The sequence below is a fragment of the Mytilus galloprovincialis genome, chromosome 1 (genome assembly GCF_965363235.1).
Source record: "Mytilus galloprovincialis chromosome 1, xbMytGall1.hap1.1, whole genome shotgun sequence".
Classification (NCBI taxonomy): Eukaryota; Metazoa; Mollusca; class Bivalvia; order Mytilida; family Mytilidae; genus Mytilus; species Mytilus galloprovincialis.
Genome location: NC_134838.1, coordinates 52629541 through 52651479, shown reverse-complemented (window position 1 = coordinate 52651479; position 21939 = coordinate 52629541). Strand labels below are relative to the sequence as shown.

At 34.9% G+C, this 21939-nt stretch overlaps 1 protein-coding gene across 1 annotated transcript in view; it reads right to left on the bottom strand.

Moving 5' to 3' along the window:
• The window catches only part of LOC143077966 (E3 ubiquitin-protein ligase rnf213-alpha-like), a 127388-nt gene that overhangs the window by 55580 nt on the left and 49869 nt on the right, over positions 1 to 21939 (bottom strand). Inside the window, exons 29-40 of the mRNA XM_076253014.1 lie at positions 21210 to 21343; positions 13537 to 13629; positions 11805 to 11948; positions 10028 to 10173; positions 7382 to 7604; positions 6833 to 7003; positions 6373 to 6441; positions 5322 to 5372; positions 4230 to 4339; positions 3711 to 3860; positions 1125 to 1290; positions 383 to 462 (exon numbers count right to left, since the gene is read on the bottom strand). Of these exons, the coding sequence (XP_076109129.1) occupies positions 383 to 462; positions 1125 to 1290; positions 3711 to 3860; positions 4230 to 4339; positions 5322 to 5372; positions 6373 to 6441; positions 6833 to 7003; positions 7382 to 7604; positions 10028 to 10173; positions 11805 to 11948; positions 13537 to 13629; positions 21210 to 21343 (1537 nt within the window). The remainder of the gene's footprint in view (positions 1 to 382; positions 463 to 1124; positions 1291 to 3710; positions 3861 to 4229; positions 4340 to 5321; positions 5373 to 6372; positions 6442 to 6832; positions 7004 to 7381; positions 7605 to 10027; positions 10174 to 11804; positions 11949 to 13536; positions 13630 to 21209; positions 21344 to 21939) is intronic.

Sequence of the window (21939 nt, the reverse complement as noted above, 5' to 3'; positions counted from 1 at the left end):
AAATGTTCCTACCTATACTCAAAGCTTAGTTAAAGTTTGATAACTCAGTTTTTTTTACCAGTTAAACATTATATAGGGAAACCTTACTGTAGACCAAATAAAACACAATGTTTTTTATTTGACTTTTTCAAAAATAAATTTTTAGAAACAAAAATATTTATCAATTGTTATCAATAAATTTCTTGTTGCATGCAAATTACTGAAATTAGGTGAAAAATAACCGACTACAAATAATATTTTCGTCTCTAAGAATAATAAAACAAATTATGATTCCTACCTTTTGGAATAACCTTAACTCCTAAAACTACACATAAATTTTCAGAAATGTTTCATAAAGGCATTTAAAATTCAATCATAGCTTCAAATCAGATCTATAAATTACCCAGTATTACGTGTACTGTCCCCCTCCAAACAGGCTTTGATCATTCCTCCAGATGAACAGTCTGGGTCACCTTCTTGCCTCTGTATAATACAAATTTGTATTATGTCATTGAAAAACAAAAAAATATTTAAATTTTTAACCAATCAAATTTTTCTAAAGCAGAAACCATAAAAATACGGTATTTGTTTTTTTTTTTCTCTTTCGAAAGTAAAAGGTTTTAAAACAATCACCATATTATGCATTACTTTCAATTTGAGTGAACCAATTTAGAAATGGTGTGGCTGTAGGCAATCATCACTGCTTCAAGTTAATTATTGACAAATTGTCATCTGCATTTCATTGAGAATGCGCAATGCGCAATGCAAAGTATGTTGAAATATCACAACTACCCTAAAACAAATTTGTGCTGCAAAAATAGTAATATTTTTATAGTAAACTGGACTTTAAAGTATAAATTGAATTAAAGTTAAAAGTTGAAATGTTAAGAGTCTTCTAAATCATTAATATAACAGATCAAACAGTTTTAATAAACACTTAAATTTTGAAATCATTTGATACTTAATGATGTTTATGCAGCCTAGTCCTGATTTTAAGATTGAAGGTCATCATACATAAATATTTCACTTGAAGCCATTTCAATAATATTACCTCTCTAAGAAATTTTATTAAACAGATGGATGGAAAGTCTGGTTTGTTGAAATAGACAAAACATATTAAACTTTTGACTTAAGGATATACATACCCTTTCATTCATTACAACTGTGGTGTCCCTTAAACATTGCTGGAATATTTCAACAGAGTTAATATTCTCTAATCCTCCAAAGTTTCTCATAATAGCATGTTTTAACTGAAGCCATGTAGGCTTGTGTTCTGATCTGGCAGCAAAGGCATATACCATCTTTATCAAACTAAAATAAGTAATAGATGTGATAATTAAAGAATCTTTGTGAGCACACTCACATACCCAATATCTTCACTGAGCAAACAAAATTTATGTTGTGTGGTTTTAGTACAATTAAACTAACAAACTGTTAATAGTCAATAGTATATTTAGGTCAAGATTCTAAGTTCAAAGCGACATTACTCCTTGAAAAGAACATTGAATCACAATTTCCTGTCGATATACTAATCTACATAGCATGTCCTTATTATCTACAAAGTCTCATTTAATTTTGTTGTGTGGTTTCAAAGAACGGGATGCATGATAAGAACAGGACTGATGGACAGACAGAAGGACTAACAACAAGAATGTGTCCAAAGTACACGGATGCCCCACTCGCATTATCATTTTCCATGTTCAATGGACCGTGAAATTGGGTAAAAAATCCCCAAAAGTAAATTGATCAACCAAAAGGGAACATGTGTACTAAGTTTCAAGTTGATTGGACTTTAACTTCATTGAAAACTACCTTGACCAAAAACTTTAACCTGAAACTCACACTTTTAATTTCTATGTTCAGTGGACCATGAAAATGGGGTCAAAAGATTAATTTTGTTTTAAAATAAGAAAGATCATATCATAAGGAACATGTGTACTAAGTTTCAAGTTGATTGGACTTTAGCTTCTTCAACAAGAGTGCACACGCTGAAATGTCTCGCCTTCTTTACAATAATCATTGATATCACGTTGATAGTCCTAAATATAAAGCTTTATTACAACTGTCACATAAACTTAACATTAACTAAGAAAACTAAACATTAACCAATGAACCATGAAAATGAGGTCAAGGTCAGATGAACCATGCCAGGCAGGCATGTACAGCTAACAATTCTTCCATACAACAAATAAAGTTGAGCTATTACTTATAGTTTAAGAAAAATAGACCAAAAAACAAAAACTTGACACTGAGAAATGAACCGTGAAAATGAGGTCAAGGTCAAATAAAACCTGCACGACTGACATATAGATCATAAAATATTTCCATACACCAAATATAGTTGACCAATGGCATATAGTATTAGATAAAAAGACCAAAACTCAAAAACATGAACTTTGACCACTCAACCATGAAAATGAGGTCAAGGTCAGATGACATCTGCCTGCTAGACATGTACACCTTACAATCATTCCATACAACAAATATAGTAGATCTATTGCATAAAGTATGAGAAAAACAGACCAAAACATAAAAACTTCACTATGACCACTGAACCATGAAAATGAGGTCAAGGTCAGATGACACCTGCCAGTTGGACATGTATACCTTACAGTCCTTCCATACATCGAATATACTAGCCCTATTGCTTATAGTATCTGAGATATGGACTTGACCACCAAAACTTAACCTTGTTCACTGATCCATGAAATGAGGTCGAGGTCAAGTGAAAACTGTCTGACGGGCATGAGGACCTTGCAAGGTACGCACATACCAAATATAATTATCCTTTTACTTATAATAAGAGAGAATTCAACATAACAAAAAATCTGAACTTTTTTTTCAAGTGGTCACTGAACCATGAAAATGAGGTCAAGGACATTGAACATGTGACTGACGGAAACTTCGTAACATGAGGCATCTATATACAAAGTATGAAGCATCCAGGTCTTCTACCTTCTAAAATATAAAGCTTTTAAGAAGTTAGCTAACACCGCCGCCGGATCACTATCCCTATGTCGAGCTTTCTGCAACAAAAGTTGCAGGCTCGACAAAAACTACCTTGACCAAAAACTTTAACCTGAAATGGGACAGACGGACAAACAGACGGACAGACAGACGCACAGACAGAAGGATGCACAAACGGAAGGACGCACAGACCAGAAAACATAATGTCCCTCTACTATCGTAGGTGGGGCATAAAAACGTTATACCTCCTCTTGCATTGTACAGTAGATTTGAGTTATTTACAACTTATAATATTTGGATGGTTGAAATTCCACTGCCCAGACAGATGATGAGTGATGAGTTGACCTTTTTCAGCTGATTTTTATAGTTCATTTTTATGTTGTACTGTTACACCACTGTCCCAGGTAAGGGGAGGGTTGAGATCCTGCCAACATGTTTAACACCACCACATTCTGTATGTATGTGATTGTCCCAATTTAGGAGTCTATAATTCAGTGGTTGTTGTTTGTGGCTGCGTTACATATTTGTCTTTCGGTCTTTTCTTGTACATTAATTAGACTGTTAGTTATCTTGTTTGAGTTGTTTTACATTTGTCTTTTCAGGGTCTTTTATAGCTGACTATGCGTTATGGACTTTGCTCATTGTTAGATATTGTACAGTGACCTAGTTGTTAATTTCTGTGTTATTTGGTCTCTTGTGAAGAGTTGTCTCATTGGCATTTACACAACATCTTCTTTTTTATAGGTCAATTTATTAATACATACCTATAGAAATCTCTTAGACCAAAGAATTCCCTCTGCTTAGATTTTTCTAACTCAGAGAACAGTTCAGAATATGCCTTTGATAAGGATGGAATGAGATTGTCAATCAATTTCAGAGTTCTTTCTTTATCTTTTGATGTTCTGCAAATTCCTCTGAAAAAAAAATTCAGCATGCATTTTTTAAGAATTCAAACATGTTTTGGGTGTTAAAATAAAAATTGGTATTAAGAACTTAACATTGAAGTTATATAGTGAAGCTACCAATCTGTCATTCTTACTTACTTTTTATGATCAAGAAAAATTATTACACCAATTAATAAAATAAAATAAAAGTTGAGAACTGAATAAAGATATGAATCTTTAATGAAATCAATTATACATAGATTAGAGAGACAGGCTTATAAGGAATCGCTAGAGGGTGTTCCAAGTGCAACAAACAATTCTACAATAGTTGCAGTAGTTTAAGCAGTCAATAATAGTCTTTACAAAGTGATACCTCATATGATAGTTAATGCTTATTACCTTGCACTGTTAATCAGTTCTCCCTCATCTGGAACTTCCCTTTGTACAAATATCCCTCTGTTCATTTTAGCAGGATCTAGTGCCCAATTTGATATACCAATAAAAGCAACCTGTTAAAGATTAACAAATATCATAACATGGATATATAGTGTGCAACATTTTCCTACAATTAAATTTGCAATGCTATTAAGCAAAACTTGAAACTAAAAAATAGAAAATAGAAAAATATGAATGAAACAAGTGTAGCTGTAACAGCAAGCCTGTAATTTTGAGATTAGATGAAAATCAACTTTCAAGAGTTTTTATTACTCAAAAATAGCAATCATTATTTAGACAGGCTCTGTTAAATTTATCAACTTCTAGACCAAGTGAATTCAAATCTTAACAATATTGTCTAAAGAATGCATGTTTCTTGAAATCTTTTTTCTTGTGTTTAAAAGTTGCTGTCTACAGGGTACAGTGGAGTCCCCAGTGTCTGCAGGCTGGTGATATCAAGCATTAGCTGATTTTGTCAGATCAACACAGTAACACAAATAAAATCGTTTTTGTCATTGCTTTAGCCTTCTGAAGGGATAAAAAAGAATAAAATTGGTGAGTTCAAGAGATGATAAATAACTGCAATCCCGTGATTTACAATATTTGGCCAATTTCCATTAAATCATCATCAGATACAATTTGTTTTATTTAAGTCAAATTTATATCAGATTGAAATAATTTTTTCTCTGCATCCTTGACAGTGTGTTTGATTCAAATTCAGCTTTACTTCGTGGTATAAAATCTTCCCTTATTCAAAATAAGCTATTTTTGGAAGGCATGCTTGAAATCACCGGACGTTGGTGAAACTCTCAGAACAGAGGTTTCCCTAAATTTGGACACATATTACACAAAATCTTGAGGGTCAAACCATACCAAACAAAAATTTAATGAAATAAAAGTACGTTATGAATGTGTTCACACAATATTATCCAATTATTGGTTTTATCAGAATGAAGTGAAGTCATAAGTCTTAGGTGTGCGGATACACCAGACCGCACTGTGTTAGTAGATAGAACTAAATCTCTTTCTATTCATATTTTCATCTGTAATATTTACCTTTTTATATATTGGATCCTCTGGTTCTTCATCCTCTTGCATTTCTTCTGTCTGTAACAAAAGTGAAAGTTGGTAAAATTATTACAGATGGAATTTTTCAGGTCCAATTGAAAAGTGTGTGTGTTAAATGTCTGGAACATTATCAATTTTGTTTAAAACTATTTTCAATCAACTCATTTAATAAGAGGTACTTTTTTCAGTTTTAATGCACATACTCAGATAAATATGAGGTACCTTTTTTAGTTTTAATATGAGATACTTTTTTAAGTTTTATTAAGAGGTAAGTTTTACAGATTTAAAGTGAGATGCTGCTTTCAGAAATATATGAGGCACCTTTTTCAGTTGAAATATGAAGTAATTTTTTTTCTGTTTTCACTTAATATGAAGAATTTTAATAAGATGTACCTTTTTTAGTTTTAGTATGAAGAACCTTTTCGTCCATCTAAATCTATAGCACAAATAAGAAAGTTGTGGTTCCGATATGGTGGGTTTTTTTTTGGACCTGAACATAATTTTTAAGAGATGAAGACCAGAAATGGACCAAGATAAAGCGGCTAAAAAAGTATTTATTTCGTGTCCCTACTAAAAATTGTATTTGGTCTCCAGTTGCAGTAAAAACAATCTTGATTGATATTATTCCTTTTTATCATTCACAGCAGCCGAAGGTATGTATTAATAAAAAAAAAACATAACCAAGAAGGTAAAATGAGGAATTTACTCCTGTTTCAATATTAGAAATCTTCTGTCAGTTTTAAAATAAGGCAACTTTTCTGAGCAAATATAAGACATCTTTCCTGGTTTCAATATAATTACCTTGATCAGTTAATACTTAAGGTAGCACAATACAAAGATTTTTCATCCCCAATCAGACATCTTTAAACTGATGTAATTCCACTCATCTTTCTTTAAATTTTATAAATGAGGTTCCAAAAGAAAGAAGAAGGATTAATCTTTCAAATTGTGAATTTCATTATGACATAATTATTTCATAATTAATTGTTATGTAATTAGTTGCCATATTGTGATGTCCATACGTTTTTATATGAAATACCTGTTTCAATTCAAATTCTTCAAGGTCATCATCTCCAGAGCATCCATCTTCCAACAATGGATGCAGAGTCTGAAAATAAACCAAAACTAGCATAAATTTTATTACATTATCAGCACACTAAAACTAGTAACAATACTAATTAAACATTAAATATACCCATACCATAAAACCACTCCAAAATGTTCTTAAATATACATTGTATACAGTGTTAATGGCAGATCTTGGTTTCTGTTGATTTTAATTTGTGGGTTGTTTCTAAACCTTCTGCAATTTGAGTACATGTGGTGTTCTCTCAGTAGATTATCATTTATCAAATTCACATTGTACAACTTTAAATTACAAATTTTAACAAAAAATTGTAGACACTGTTTTTTTTTTAAGGATATGAAGGTCGTGCATTCAGACCAATACGCAAATCCATAACACAGGGCCTAAATATCTGCCTTTAATTTAAAATTACCTTTAGAGGCATTCTGGGAGAATCTTCAGCTAATCCAATCTCATCCAGTACTACCACAGAAACAAATCTGTCTAAATCTTTCTTTCTCTGGAACTGAGCACATTGTCTAAATGTTCCTAGGATACCATCAGGTGTTGATAAAGGACTACATTGAAAGGATACCATCTGGACCTAGACAAATAAAAAATCATTTCTTAAATGTTTACTGAAATACACCATTTGTTTGATGTTAAATTCAATATTTAAGCAGTCGCTAAAGGTTATAATGTAAACATAGTTGTTATTTTCAAAAGCTTACATTCTAAAAGGGTTTTATTTTAAAATTATATTGTGTATTTACATCACCAAAATTTTTGTATGTGAAATTATGAAGAAATTCGTTAGTCACCTCGCTCGCCTTAACCTATGTAAATTCAAAAATATGGATAAAAACAAAACAATGAAAACAGGCGTGTTGTGTCTGGAAAATCTTTTATAAATCTATCATTATTCACCTTCAAGCTTATATACATCAAAACATTAATCGATAATTTAACAGAAAAAATCTACCTGTTTGTACTTTTTAAACAATTGACTACGAGCAGTGTCACCCTGCATAGCATCTGCTACAATTGTCTTTGCCAGAGATTTAGAACTACCAGGTTTGCCTACTAAGAATAATGGAATTCTAAGCTCTATACAGACTATCATCATAAACACATTCTCTTTCAGAGCTTGGTTCCTAGCTATATTGTCTGCTAGCTTCACACTATCTAAGAACTTGTCTTGGCACCTAAAGAACAAAATATATTTCATGATTCAACAGAGAACAAAAATTACATACCTGCCAACTTTCACAATTTAGGCGAGTACTACACGATTCTGACCCTTTGTCATAATTGCAAGATTGTGATCGTATAAAAACACCTAAAACACAATTTTTGTGAAAATCTACACGAAAAATTTGATTGTTCCCGATTTTGAACTCTGTCCATAGGAAGACAATCGTGTTCAGCCAATCGAATTCTGTGTTTCTCGTGATCAAATTAATGAGCCAATCAAAAACGTTTTTTTTTTTCAAGATTATTCTAACATGCTAGATTTTGAACTTGTGTTGTATTCCTCTGTGTGTTAGTCAGAATTGTAAAATCGTGAACATGACAGGTGATTATTCACATTCAATGAGGTTCTTACACAGATTAAGAATTAAAGCATGGCTGGTTGTCAAAATTCAATGATGCAGTACTACCATAAAGATAATAAATAGTAGTTTATTCATTAATTTATTGACATTACACTTGCTGTAACATCTGTTATTTGTGTAATCAATTAAATTACCAAATCATTTAAAGTAGAATGTACTATTCTTTATTTTTCAAAAGGACCAAACAAACAGGTTTGGAACAACCCCCACATGAGGGTATCCCTTAAATGAGGAACTTGCCCAAGACAAGGGGTCATTTTACTATTGTAAAAAATAAAATGGAAAAAAACATTATAATTTATATTTGGAACAACTTTTCTTTTTTTTTTAATAATAAAGAAGTTGAAGTCCAAGAAAACTTCAAAATTCCTGTTCATGTGTAATTGACCATATAATACCAGATAGATCATAAGATGTATAGTTCTTTGGGAAAAGATTTCTTTAAATAGTATGTGCTCATTTGTACTTAAAAAGTGGGTTTTAATGTCCTTACATTGAGGGAATACCCTAGGTGTTGTTCCCAACCTTATAAGGGACCTTCTTTGAGCATAATATTAAATTGGAAAAGTCAACAATCATGTAATATCCTTACACATGAAAACAAATCCTGGGCTTATAGCTACATGTTCATCTTGTCTACTGATATAATAACTAGAATCATGCAAATAAACTTAATAAAAAGGCTTGAAAGCTCATCATACAAATATGACACTTTTTCTAGACCACAAAACAGCACGCGCAAAATACGTCGCAAACAATTATAACCCTTGAAATTGTTGTCACGCACTAAAACCCCCATGGGCATTTTCAAAAGTTGGCAGGTATGAAATTAACAACAAGAGGCTCTCAAGAGCCTGAATCGCTCACCTGGTAAACAATGCCTTCGGCCATGTTTTTTGACGAAATAGAAAATAAAATACAAACTTTATTTTATACACCCTACTGATCATTCAAATGAAGTTTGGTTGAATTTGGTTGAGTAGTTTTAGAGGAGAAGATTTTTTAAAGTTAGCAAATATGATGAACAAATTGTGAAAAATTGTCATTAAAGGACAATAACCCCTTAAGGGGTCAATTGACAATTTTGGTCATATTCACTTATTTGTAGATCTTACTTTGCTGATCATTTTTGTTGTTTACAGTTTATCTCTACCTATAATAATATTCATGATAATAACCAAAAACAGCAAAATTTCCTTAAAATTTCCAATTCAGGGGCAGGAACCCAACAACGGGTTGTCCGATTCATCTGAAAATTTCAGGGCAGATAGATCTTGACCTGATAATCAATTTTACACCATGTCAGATTTTCTCTAAATGCTTCGGTTTTTGAGTTATAACCCAAAAACTGCATTTGACCCCTATGTTCTATTTTTAGCAATGGCGACCATGTTTGTTGATAGATCAAAACTTCGGATACAATTTATAAACTAGATACCCTAAGGAACATTCAGTTAAAGTTTGGAAGTATTTGGCCTAGTAGTTTCAGAGGAGAAGATTCTTGAAATAGTTTACGACGACAGACGACGGACGACGACGGACGTTAAGTGATGGCATAAGCTCACTTTGGCCCTTCGGGCCACGTGAGCTAAAAAGGAGGAGGTTGTAAGGTCAATTTTTTGGTCCCCTGAATTTAATATTAATTTGTGAAATAAATATAAATCAAATATCATAACTCATATGTCTTTACACTGTCAGACATCAATAACAACATTTTTGAATTTGTTTTACAAAGTTTAATTAAGGCTTTCAACCTTTACATTTAGTGCTATATTGCAAAAACTGACAAGTTAGTCTAATTTTTAAAAAATTGGCATTTATATTTTATATCAAAAATGAACAAAAGCTATAAACAAAACCAATAATTTCTACAATGAAGATTAAAATGTGTATAAAATATAATTGAAGGCCTTACAGTGACCTATAGTTATTAATTTCTGTGTCATTTGGACTCTTGTGGAGAGTTGTCTCATTGACAATCATACCACATGTTCTTATTTTGATAAACAAACCTTATTAGCTCTGTTTCAAGTTGGTCAATATCTAAAAGTTGATATGGTTCTTCAAAATAATCGGCTATCATATCTCTGAAATCCTGTCTCTTTTGTAAACAAGCTTGGTAACAAACACCTAATGCTAAAATAAGAGCCCTGGTTATCTACAATTCAAGAAAAGTATATAATTTAATTACAAGAGTTCACACACTGAAATGTCTCGCCTTCTTTACTAATCATTGATAGTATTTTGATTGTCCTAAATATAAAACTTTATTACAACTGTCACATAAACTTCACATTAACCAAGAAAGCCGAACATTGACCAATAAACCACGAAATTAAGGTCAAGGTCAGATGAACCATTTCAGAAAGACATGTACAGCTAACAATTCTTTCATACAACAAATATAGTTGACCTACTGCTTATGGTTTAAGAAAAACAGACCCAAACATTAAAACTTAACACTGAGCAATGAACCGTGAAAATGAGGTCAAGGTCAAATAAAACCTGCACAACTAATATATAGATCGTAAAATATTTCCATACACCAAATATAGTTAACATATTGCATATAGTATTAGAAAAAAGACCAAAACTCAAAAATTTAACTTTGACCACTGAACCATGAAAATGAGGTCAAGGTCAGATGACACCTGCCAGCTAGACATGTACACCTTACAATCCTTCCATACACCAAATATAGAAGACCTATTGCATATAGTATAAGAAATACAGATCAAAACACAAAAACTTAACAATAACCACTGAACCATGAAAATGAGGTCAAGGTCAGATGACACCTGCCAGCTAGACATGTACACCTTACAATCCTTCCATACACCAAATATAGAAGACCTATTGCATATAGTATAAGAAAAACAGACCAAAACACAAAAACTTAACAATAACCACTGAACCATGAAAATGAGGTCAAGGTCAGATGACACCTGCCGGTTGGACATGTACACCTTACAATCCTTCCATACACCGAATATACAAGACCTATAGCTTATAGTATCTGAGATATGGACTTGACCACCAAAACTTAACCTTGTTCACTGATCCATGAAATGAGGTCGAGGTCAAGTGAAAACTGTCTGACGGGCATGAGGACCTTGCAACGTACGCACATACCAAATATAGTTATCCTATTGCTTATAATAAGAGAGAATTTAACATTACAAAAAATTTTCACTTTTTTTTTCAAGTAGTCACTGAACCATGAAAATGAGGTCAAGGACATTGGACATGGGACTGAGAGAAACTTCGTAACATGACGCATCTATATACAAAGTATAAAGCATCCAGGACTTCCACCTTCTAAAATATAAAGTTTTTAAGAAGTTAGCTAACACCGCCGTCGCCGCCGCCGGATCACTATCCCTATGTCGAGCTTTCTGCAACAAAAGTTGCAGGCTCGACAAAAAACAACAGATCAATGTATAACAAATCAATTGCCCTCCATGTAAGTAGAAATATGCATTGTTGTAATTCTCAATTACAAAAGGGCAGGTAAACTAAATCTGCAGGACAGCACAATATTCTTTTATCAACGATTCTATTAATGAAGTGTGCATGTTATCAACAGTAAAATTAATTCCAATCTAAAAATCAAATATAGTTTTTGATACATAAAAAATATGTCCACCTTCTTTGCAGACAATCTGAGTGGTTGTCAGGAAACTTTGATATGCATAACTAAGCATTGTGTAAACCTTTATTATAATCAGCTGTTGAAGACATGGCATTTTTTTGTGATTGAACAAAAGGGTTTGAGTTAAAAATTTTAACCTCAATTTGCTCATAATCCTCATCTTGATCAGCATCCTCATCCTCATCAAACAATATCCCTCCTTCTTCTGTCTGTCTGTAAAACCATGCCATCACTTCTAAAACTCTCTCCACATCTCTAAGGCTCACAAAACTACATTCATCCTATACAAAAACAATTGTATAAAGTTTAAGTATTACTTGAATACAGAAACGTGTCGCTCACCTGTATTTACTGATGCTTTGGAAATCATGTAAAATAAGGTTAAAATCATAATTTATAGTATACAATATCATTAGATACTATAATAATATCTAAGATAATAGCAATAAACTGCAAAATTTCCATAAAATTACTAACTCAGGGGCAGCAACCAAACAACTAGTTGTCGGATTTGTCTGAAATTTTCAGGGCAGATATATCTAAATCTGTTGAACATTTTTGCCACCAGTCAGATTTGCTCTAAATACTTCAGTTTCAGAGATATAAACCAAAAAATGCATTTTACCCTATGTACTATTTTTAGCCATGTCTGCCATCTTGGTTTGCGGGCAGGGTGATCACACACATTTTTTCAAACTAGATACTTTTATGACGATTGTGGACAAGTTTGATTACATTTTGTCTTAGTAGTTTCAGAGTAGAAGATTTTTGTAAAAGATTAAGAAAAATTGGTAAAATAGACTATAAAGGGCAATAACTCCAGAAGGGGTCAACTGACCATTTTGGTCATTCCACTGATTAGTAGATCTGTCAGATTAGCTCTAAATGCTTTGGTTTCAGAGTTATAAGCTAAAATCTATATTTTACCCCTATGTTCTTTTTTACCCATGGAGGCCATCTTGGTTGGCTGGCTGGGTCAACAGACACATTTTTTAGATTCCCTAAAGATGATTGTGGCCAAGTTTTGGTTAAATACGGCCTTGTAGTTTCAGAGGAGAAGATTTTTGTAAAAGATTAAAATTTTTTACAAAAATTGTTTAAAATTGACTATAAAGGGCAATAACTCCTTAAGGGGTCAATTGACCATTATGATCATGTTGACTTATTTGTAGATCTTTCTTTGCTGAACATTATTGCTGTTCTCAGTTTACCTCTATCTATAATAATATTCAAGGTAATAACCAAAAACAGCAAAATTTCCTTAAAATTACCAATTTAGGGGCAGCAACCCAACAACAGGTTCTCGGATTCATCTGAAATTTTTAGAGCAAATAGATCTTGACCTGATAATCAATTTTACCCAGTCAGATTTGCTCTAAATGCTTTGGTTTCAGAGATTTTAGCCAAAATCTACATTTTACCCTCTATGTTCTGTTTTTAGCCATTAGCCATGATTGTGGCCAAGTTTGGTTAAATTTGGCTCAGTAGTTTCAGAGGAAAAGATTTTTGTAAAAGTTTACAACGATGGACGACAACGACGGACGACAGACGCAAAGTGATGAGAAAATCTCACTTGCCCCAAGCTAAAAAGAGAACTCAATGAAATTAACATACTAGCATCAAGGTAAGCAAGTCAGTAAAATATTCTTAACAAACTAAAATGATGTTCTTTCAAGTGACATGGCCAAAAATTGTATTTTTAAAGAAATGAATTTCAGATAAGCATTAAAACTTTAAAATTTGAGAGAAAATTAAAGTACTAAATTAACAACATGATATAGGGATTAATGCTTCTTACATTTCTAAGAGGTATACATGTTAAATTAAATGTTTGCCTAATTATCTTAACATGTAACCATTAATACTTACCTCCTGCATTCTCATAAAATCTTGACATTCACTTAGAATTCTACTTGTGACATCAGCTAAATCTGGTATCTGTGGTAGTTTGCCTTGGTTAACCTGAAATTAAGGTTAATCATATATACACCTGGAAAAAAGTATTGCAACACCAAATTGAAATTGAATTAAAAAAAACACTCATTATTTTTTTGTGATATAATTTGGTAAAATAGAACTAGTTAAACATTATTTAAGTAACACCTGAGTTTAATCAATAAATATCGACTCGATAAGTTTTTATCTGCACATGCAGCTACTGTACCCGTTAACAGCAAAAAAGATGTTTTGATCCTCATTGTTTTCAGCACTTTAAATAACCAAGTTTTTAAAATTATGTGATTGACACCTTATAATGGGTCCTTGACAACTCTTAACTGCAGCAAGATGGCAGATTATCAGCATAAGAGAAGCAGGGATATCGCTGTAACAACTGCACGCATTGTTGGTCATCACCATTCCACTAAAGTCGTTTTGAGAATAAAAATCAGGCAATAAACGCTGTAAAATACCTTCCGAGATAATGAAGACCCCCTATACCATTTGCTAGAGAAAATCAAGCATAATGAAGGTTGGTCAGAAGGAAACCCATTGCATACAAGACAATCCTAAAATGAGAGTGGTGGCCATACAAGAGCCTTTTAACAAGAACTGTTCGAGATTAACTCATCGCTACTGGTTACCGTGCGATAATACCATTTCGGAGACCTTTGCTAACGAGCAGACTTACAGTTTTCCGTATCCAATGTAGTGCAGAGCTCGCCAAAGTTGGAAATTAGCATCGTGGAGGAAGATCCAATGTTCAAATGGAATTTGGTTCATCTTCCTTGGTCCGATCGTAGCCCGGCTTTGAACCATATTGAGCTTATATGGGACACTATTGGGCGGAAAGTGAGCGAAAGGACACCCCAATTCAAACACAACATGAAATAAACAATTCCCTTCATCAGAAATGGTTGCTGCTACCTTAGCAACAAATTAGTCGATTTATGGCTGGAATCAGAAGACGTTAAGATGCGGTTATCCGTTTGAATGGAGGCTGCGCACAAAGTACTAATTCTTTGGCGTATAACGATCAACCATGATGTGAACAGTCATCTGAAGATTAATTTTGAAATGTCTGACATTGTAAAGTTCGACTACAGTGAAACTTGTCAAATGCGTTTTTTTGTACAAAAAACACTTCATTTTGTAATTAAAATTGTGGTTATATAAATCATTTTTTTTTTAAACATTTTTTGTTCGTTTCAATTCCAATGTTATCGTGAACTATGTTTCAATAATAATATACACATATTTCATTATATTCCATCAAAAAAAAAGAGGCTGATTTTTCAAATTTAAAAAAAACAAGGTGTTGCAATACTTTTTTCCATGTGTATATTAACTCATGCCTGCAATATATAGTAAATATTGTGTGTGAATTTAATTCAAATTAATAGCAACATTCCATGAATTCATTTATTTTCGTGGGTACCAACTTTCATGGTTTGAGGAAAACTTGAATTTTTATGGATATTTAATTTTTGGTTTTGGCAAAGCCTGCATATAATCCTTGTCCTTTGTAATTTAATGAACACTTAAATTTGTGTTACCCCTGTACCCATGAAATTGTACATCTTTAAAGTAAAATGAGACTTTAATTAAATAAATACTTACCATCATAAATTCTGAGTACATCCATCTGCGCAAGTCTGACAGGCGGAAAACCCCAAATAAAAATATCATCCAATGAGAAGAGGGATGACCAAGCAGTGCCCGTATAACCATGCCTTTATATCATCCATTTAGTTTCCTAACGTAAGCAAGAAGCCATAAAAAAACAGGGGATGAAGGGGAGGTTGGGAGGGACCTTTAATTTATGATGGTAAGTATTTATTTAATAAAATCTCATTTTACTTTAAAAATGTACAATTTTATGTCAATAAATACGTAGACAAATCTTGTTTTCCTTTGTTAATAGGAATAAATAACCTGGAATTTGAGGAGGTGCGGAGACTTCAAGTTCTCTGAAGATATAAAAGTAAGACTCAGATAGGACAGAGTACTTTAGAACTTGAATCATCAGGAAGGGCTGGAATCACTATCGGTTCTGAACCTCTACCCGGAATTTGATTTTTGGCTAAAAAAGCTAAATCCGTTAATAGGGTAAAAGATGACTTATCCCTATTAAAACGAAGGCAGTTATCAGCAGTGGAAAAAGCATGAATTTCACTTCTTCTTCTACCAGAGGCCAAGGCAAGAAGGAAACAACACTTATACGATAAAAACTTGATTTCAACCTTTTCAGTAGGTTCAAAAGGATGGGTTTTTAAAGCTGATAAAACAACACTCAAATTCCAAGACAGGATTAAAACTCTCTGTCTAGGGCGTTCAAGAGTGAAATTCTTAACTAAATGAGAAATGAAATCATTATTACCAAAGTCTGGACCTCCAGACAGTTGAACCGTCCTAGAAATAGCTGATCTATAGCCTTTAATAGTAGAGGGAGATAATCCTTTCTCTTCAAAAAGGTGGATCAGAAAGTCTGCTAGTTGTTGTACAGAAATTTGGAAAGGATCAATTTCCTTCTCACTACACCAACTACTGAAGATAGTCCACTTGGCATCATAGAAGATGTTAGTGGATTCTCTAACTGCTCTGGAGAGATGTCTGGCTGCGCATTCAGAAAAACCTCTCTCCTGGCGAACAGCTTCTCTGGATTGGGATGAAGTATCTTGCCCTTGAACTGGGACAGAAGATTGGGTCGTACTGGTAGAACCAGTGGACGAGCACAAGACAGATGAAGAAGATCTGGAAACCAGGCTTGTTTGGGCCAAGCTGGAGCAATAAGAATGATCAACCCTTGCTCTGCTGAGATCTTCCGAAGAACTTGTGACAGAAATCTGAACGGTGGGAAGGCGTAAGCGAACATCCCGTCCCAAGGAACACTCATGCAATCTACTGTGTAAGCTTTCGGATCTGGTACAGGAGACATGAACACTTGAACTTTGTAATTGAGGCTTGTTGCAAACAGGTCTACATGAGGAGACCCCCACTGAAGTGTTATTGCCTGAAATACTGATTGGAGAAGTTCCCACTCTGTATTGACTGGGGTAAGTGTTCTTGACAGAGCATCTGCTAACACATTGAGTTTCCCTGGGACATGACGAACTACAATCTGTAGATAAAGGTGATTGCAAAGAAGGAGGATTTCTCTTGCTAAAAGATACAGCTCGTAACAATGAGTTCCCCCTTGGTTTCGCAAATAAGCCACCACAGTGGTGTTGTCCGTTGCTAGAACCAGAGATTTGTTCTGCAGTAGGGACTGAAAATGAGACAGTGCAAGAAGAACTGCCTTCATTTCTAGTATGTTGATGTGTTCCTTCAAAAGATCTAGTGTCCACACTCCTGACACTGAAAGACCTTCCAGATAAGCTCCCCGACCGAGGTTGGAGGCATCTGTGAACAAGAGTCTGATTTGGAACTTGAGAGGACAAAAGTTGGCCTCTCAAAACGTTTGCTTGAGAAGTCCACCAAACCAAATGAGGAAACAATTCCTGATGAATGATTGGAACTGGAAATTCCCAATCCTGTGTAGCTGGGAGCCAATGTTGATGTAGATAAAATTGAAGAGGTCGAATGTGCAGGCGACCAAGTGGAACAACATCCGCTAGTGAATTCAAAAGACCTATCAGTTGTGAAAACTGGCGAGCAGTAACTGTTTTTTGAGATAGAAACAGACGAATTTTTGAACAAAGATTCTGAAACTTTTCCTGAGGAGGTCGAACTATGCCCCGACGAGTAAGGTAATGTTCGCCTAGGAAAATAAAGTCCTGAGACGGAATGAGGTCCGACTTTTTCCAAAAAAATGAGAAACCCCAGAGAGAGAAACAATCTGATGACTACATCGGTATTGAGATAGAGTTTCTCGGGAGAAAGTTCCTTGATCAGTGAGTTGTCCAGGTAAGAATGAATCTGAATAGCCTGTGAATGAAGGTGAGCAATTGCTACCTGCATGAGTTTGGTAAAGGATAGTGGTGCAGTTGACAGACCAAAAGGGAGAGCCCTGAATTGGTAAACCCTTTTGTTCAAAACAAACCGAAGGAACTTGCGGTATGAATGGCAAACTGGAACGTGAAAATACGCGTCTGTCAGATCCAGGGATGTTGTCAACATCCCTGGAAGAATAGAAGCTCTTATTGAACGATTCGTCTCCATTTTAAAATGGGGAATAATCATATAAGAGTTGAGGATAGACAAACCTATGACCGGTCTCATTCCTCCGGTCTTCTTTGATACAAGGAAGAGACGAGAATAGAAACCTGGATCTATTGAAGATACAGGGACTTCCTCCACTGCCCTCTTTGTCAAAAGAGTCTCTACTTCTGTTGACAGAAGAAGAAACTTCTGTGGATCTTGAGTATTGGACAGTGGGATAGGAACAGGAGAAAGAGGTGGTTGTTCTTTGAATTGAAGAGTCAATCCCCCTGGAATTACTGACAGAACCCAACAATCTGAGGTGATACTTATCCATTTTTTTTAGAAAATGAGTTAACTTCCCCCCTACTGGCAATTGAGAAAGAGGAGTTTTGTAGTACATCTCTGGATTGGGTTCTGACAGTAACGTACGAGGGGGCAACTTCCTAGGAAGAGGGATTGGCCCTCTTGCCACCTCTCTTAAAACTGTTAGGTTTAGACCTAGGGATTGAAGATTTCTTAGGTTTATTACCTCCATCGTTAGTGATTTTCCTCCTCTTCTCTTGAGAATTACAAGATGAGCCTCCAGCGGAAGAATAACTTAGAATTATTTCCAGAAAGAGATACATTTACCTTCACTGGGGCTGGAGTTTGATTGAGATGCTTCTGTACCTCATCAAGTGGTAACCCGAAATATCTTCTCATCCAAAGGAGACTTGATTAAAGCATCCTTAAGATTATCTGACACCTTTTCCTTATCCAATATTTCAGATCTTTTGGATTAGGTGCAGTTGGCGATGGAACCCATAATCAACAATTGGGAGGCACCCAAAGCCTTGTCTACCTGTAATAGAAAAGGTTTTACCTCTGGTGGAAGAGTAGAGTCTTTAAGAACTGGAGCAACTGCTGATAAAAAGTGTTCAGCAGTGCCTAACACATGAGATGCGTTTCTAAGAAGGTTCTTTGTTTTTTACCAAACAGACTGAGTAAGACGCAGTCCATCAGAGGGTTTAGAAGCAATAGTAGATGAAAAAACCTTGTCACATTTGGGTACCAGTTTACCAAAGGTAGAGTCAAAAATGTCATAGTCCTTAGAGCGGAATTGCTCCGTAAAGGAGGCAAGACCAAAACCAATAACTGAGGAAAATTGGGACTCATTAGCCACAATCCCATCATTAATGATCTGCAGAGAGTTAGACATATGGTTAGATTGTGGAAAACTAGTATGAGATTTAGTATCGTCTACCAACAAACCACATGAAGCATCGAAAGTAGAGGTTAGTTTCTAGGGTCTTGGAGAAGACTGAAATGGCACCTTGTTGACATCTCTCATGATTGTAAAAACAGAATCTCTGAGATCCTTCAAAGTGGAAGGAGCATCTTCAGCCTTTGGTTCTTTACTGGAATTGGTAGAAGACTGACCAATAACAGATGAAGAGATAGACACAGGAACAGAATGTTGCGAAACATTCTGAGAGACCTGAACTGAATTGTCATCTTCATCAGAAGTAAAACCTTCTTCTTGGCTACCTGGGGCAACTGAAAAGCATTCTTCCTCATCACTGTCCTCCAGGTCACTTCCAATATCATGATCTGGACAGAGTAAAATCACTGGAGAATTTGACTTATTAGCAATGTTCTCTAGCGTACCCAGGGGGTTGGAGAAAGAAGTGAATTCAGAAGAAATAGAATGACGAAACTCGTCCAAAATACTCTTGAACCCATCTAAGGAGGTGCCAGAGTCAGCTACCTGATTAAACTGATGCCTAACAGAAGAGGTAGGCAGAGCAGCAGGTACAGATACACTACCACAACTACTAGACACTGCTAAAGGAGGAGCAGGAACTGACAGATTAGGTGTAGTACTCGGAGGAACAATAACTGGTGTTGGTCCACAATAAGGCCAGAAACCTGGAAAGGGCTGACTAGGAACCTGACTAGGAAAAACCTGATTAGGAAAACCTTGACCAGGAAACCCTTGACCATGAAACCCCTGACCAGGAAAGGTGAATAAGGATAACCCTGAGACCAAGGAGGTCTAGACATGGCATTACTAGACGGACAGGTAAAGTGAAGCCACAATAGGACGCTGGTGCTCTAGAACCAGGTAAGTTGAAACCCATAGAGGTACCAGGGTAAGATGAAATGGACCCTGTGGTGTCAACTGGTCTAGAAAAAGTGTGCGTAACAGTGGTAATGGTAGGGACACCTCCATGATAACCGACAGAACCTGCATTCAGGGTTTGTTGACCGGTCTTTGAAGTCACCGAAGTAAAAACGTTGGTTAGTTGACTACTATTAGAAGGGGTTCCCTGCCCTACCGTAGTTACGGTCACAGGAAAGGGTAACGAACCGTCTAAAAAAACATCACTACCTGTAATGGCCTCGTAAGGACTGGGAGCATTATACTCCATAATTAAAGAAGTATGAAGTTAAACACTTATAAACAACAATATTATAACAAAACAAGGATGTGTCCAAAGTACACGGATGCCCCACTCGCATTATCATTTTCCATGTTCAATGGACCGTGAAATTGGGTAAAAAATCTAATTTGGCCTTAAAAGTAAAAAGATCAACTAATGAGGAACATGTGTACTAAGTTTCAAGTTGATTGGACTTTAACTTCATCAAAAACTACCTTAACCTAAAACTTTAACCTGAAACTCACACTTTTAATTTCTATGTTCAGTGGACCACGAAAATGGGGTCAAAAGTCTAATTTAGTTTAAAAATATGAAATATCATATCATAAGAAACATGTGTACTAAGTTTCAAGTTGATTGGACTTCAGCTTCATCAAAAACTACCTTGACCAAAAACTTTAACCTGAAACTCACACTTTTAATTTCTATGTTCAGTGGACCATGAAAATGGGGTCAAAAGTCTAATTTTGTTTTAAAATAAGAGAGATCATATCATAAGGAACATGTGTACTAAGTTTCAAGTTGATTGGACTTCAGCTTCATCAAAAACTACCTTCACCAAAAACTTTAACCTGAAGTGGGACGAACGGACGGACGGACGCACAGACGGACGGACGAACGAACGAACAGAGCCACAGACCAGAAAACATAATGCCCCTCTACTATCGTAGGTGGGGCATAAAAATGTCAAATAAACAATGGTATGGGGATACCTACAATATTCACTATTGAAAAAACAAAAACTTAAAGTCTTTTCTGTAAGTTGTAACACGTGTGTCTCGATGCGCAGGCGGAAATTAAATGGATGATATAAAGGCATGGTTATACGGGCACTGCTTGGTCATCCCTCTTCTCATTGGATGATATTTTTATTTGGGGTTTTCCGCCTGTCAGACTTGCGCAGATGGATGTTCTCAGAATTTATGATGGTAACGTATTTATTGACATAAAATCCATGAACGTTTGTATCCAATGAATATTAATGAATGCACAGTATGTACTTTTTTCAACCATTAACAATTTCTTATATTTTCTTACATATCTTAAAACCATTTGTTTGATGTACATTTCTTCCACTCTTGAATTCAACTGTCCAAAATCCCAAACTAACGGTAGCATGCTCTGAGGTAGTGGCTGTACCCTATATACTAATCGTCTCATTGGTACACGTCCTAAAATAAAACCAGATAACATCAAATTCAAAACAGATCACTTATCAGGGATCTCCATGGATGAAAATTGAACCATGGAGGAAATTTCACCATCACAAACCGTACGTACGCCGTACAGTGAACCATGATCGAAAGTATACCATCCCTCCACATAAGGGTTGGTGAACATGCTAACTCGTTGCTTATTTAAATTATATTTATATGAATTTTCATTGTAAATAGAAGTATAACTTCAAAGGCCAAGCCTTCATGCCCCCACTTTAGGTGAGAATGACCAAAAGCTGTCATGAAGGTCCACATGTAGTTTTCTTGTTATTTTTGTAATTGTTATGGGGTTAAAAATCATGTAGAGCTTATTTTTCACGGACACTTAATTTAGAAGTCATATGAACCCATTACCGCATTACCGGTATGGCTGATTTGCAGCAACAACAAAACGATGCCTACGCGGTTATGTAAAATGTAAAAGAGATTTGTAAAGCAAACGTTGACAAATGAAAAGGTTTTTAATGATTTTATCCATGTTATCTAGCAAATTGATGCTATGCAACATGCATCTTTCGAGTCTGAATAGAAACCGGAAATGCGGATGTATC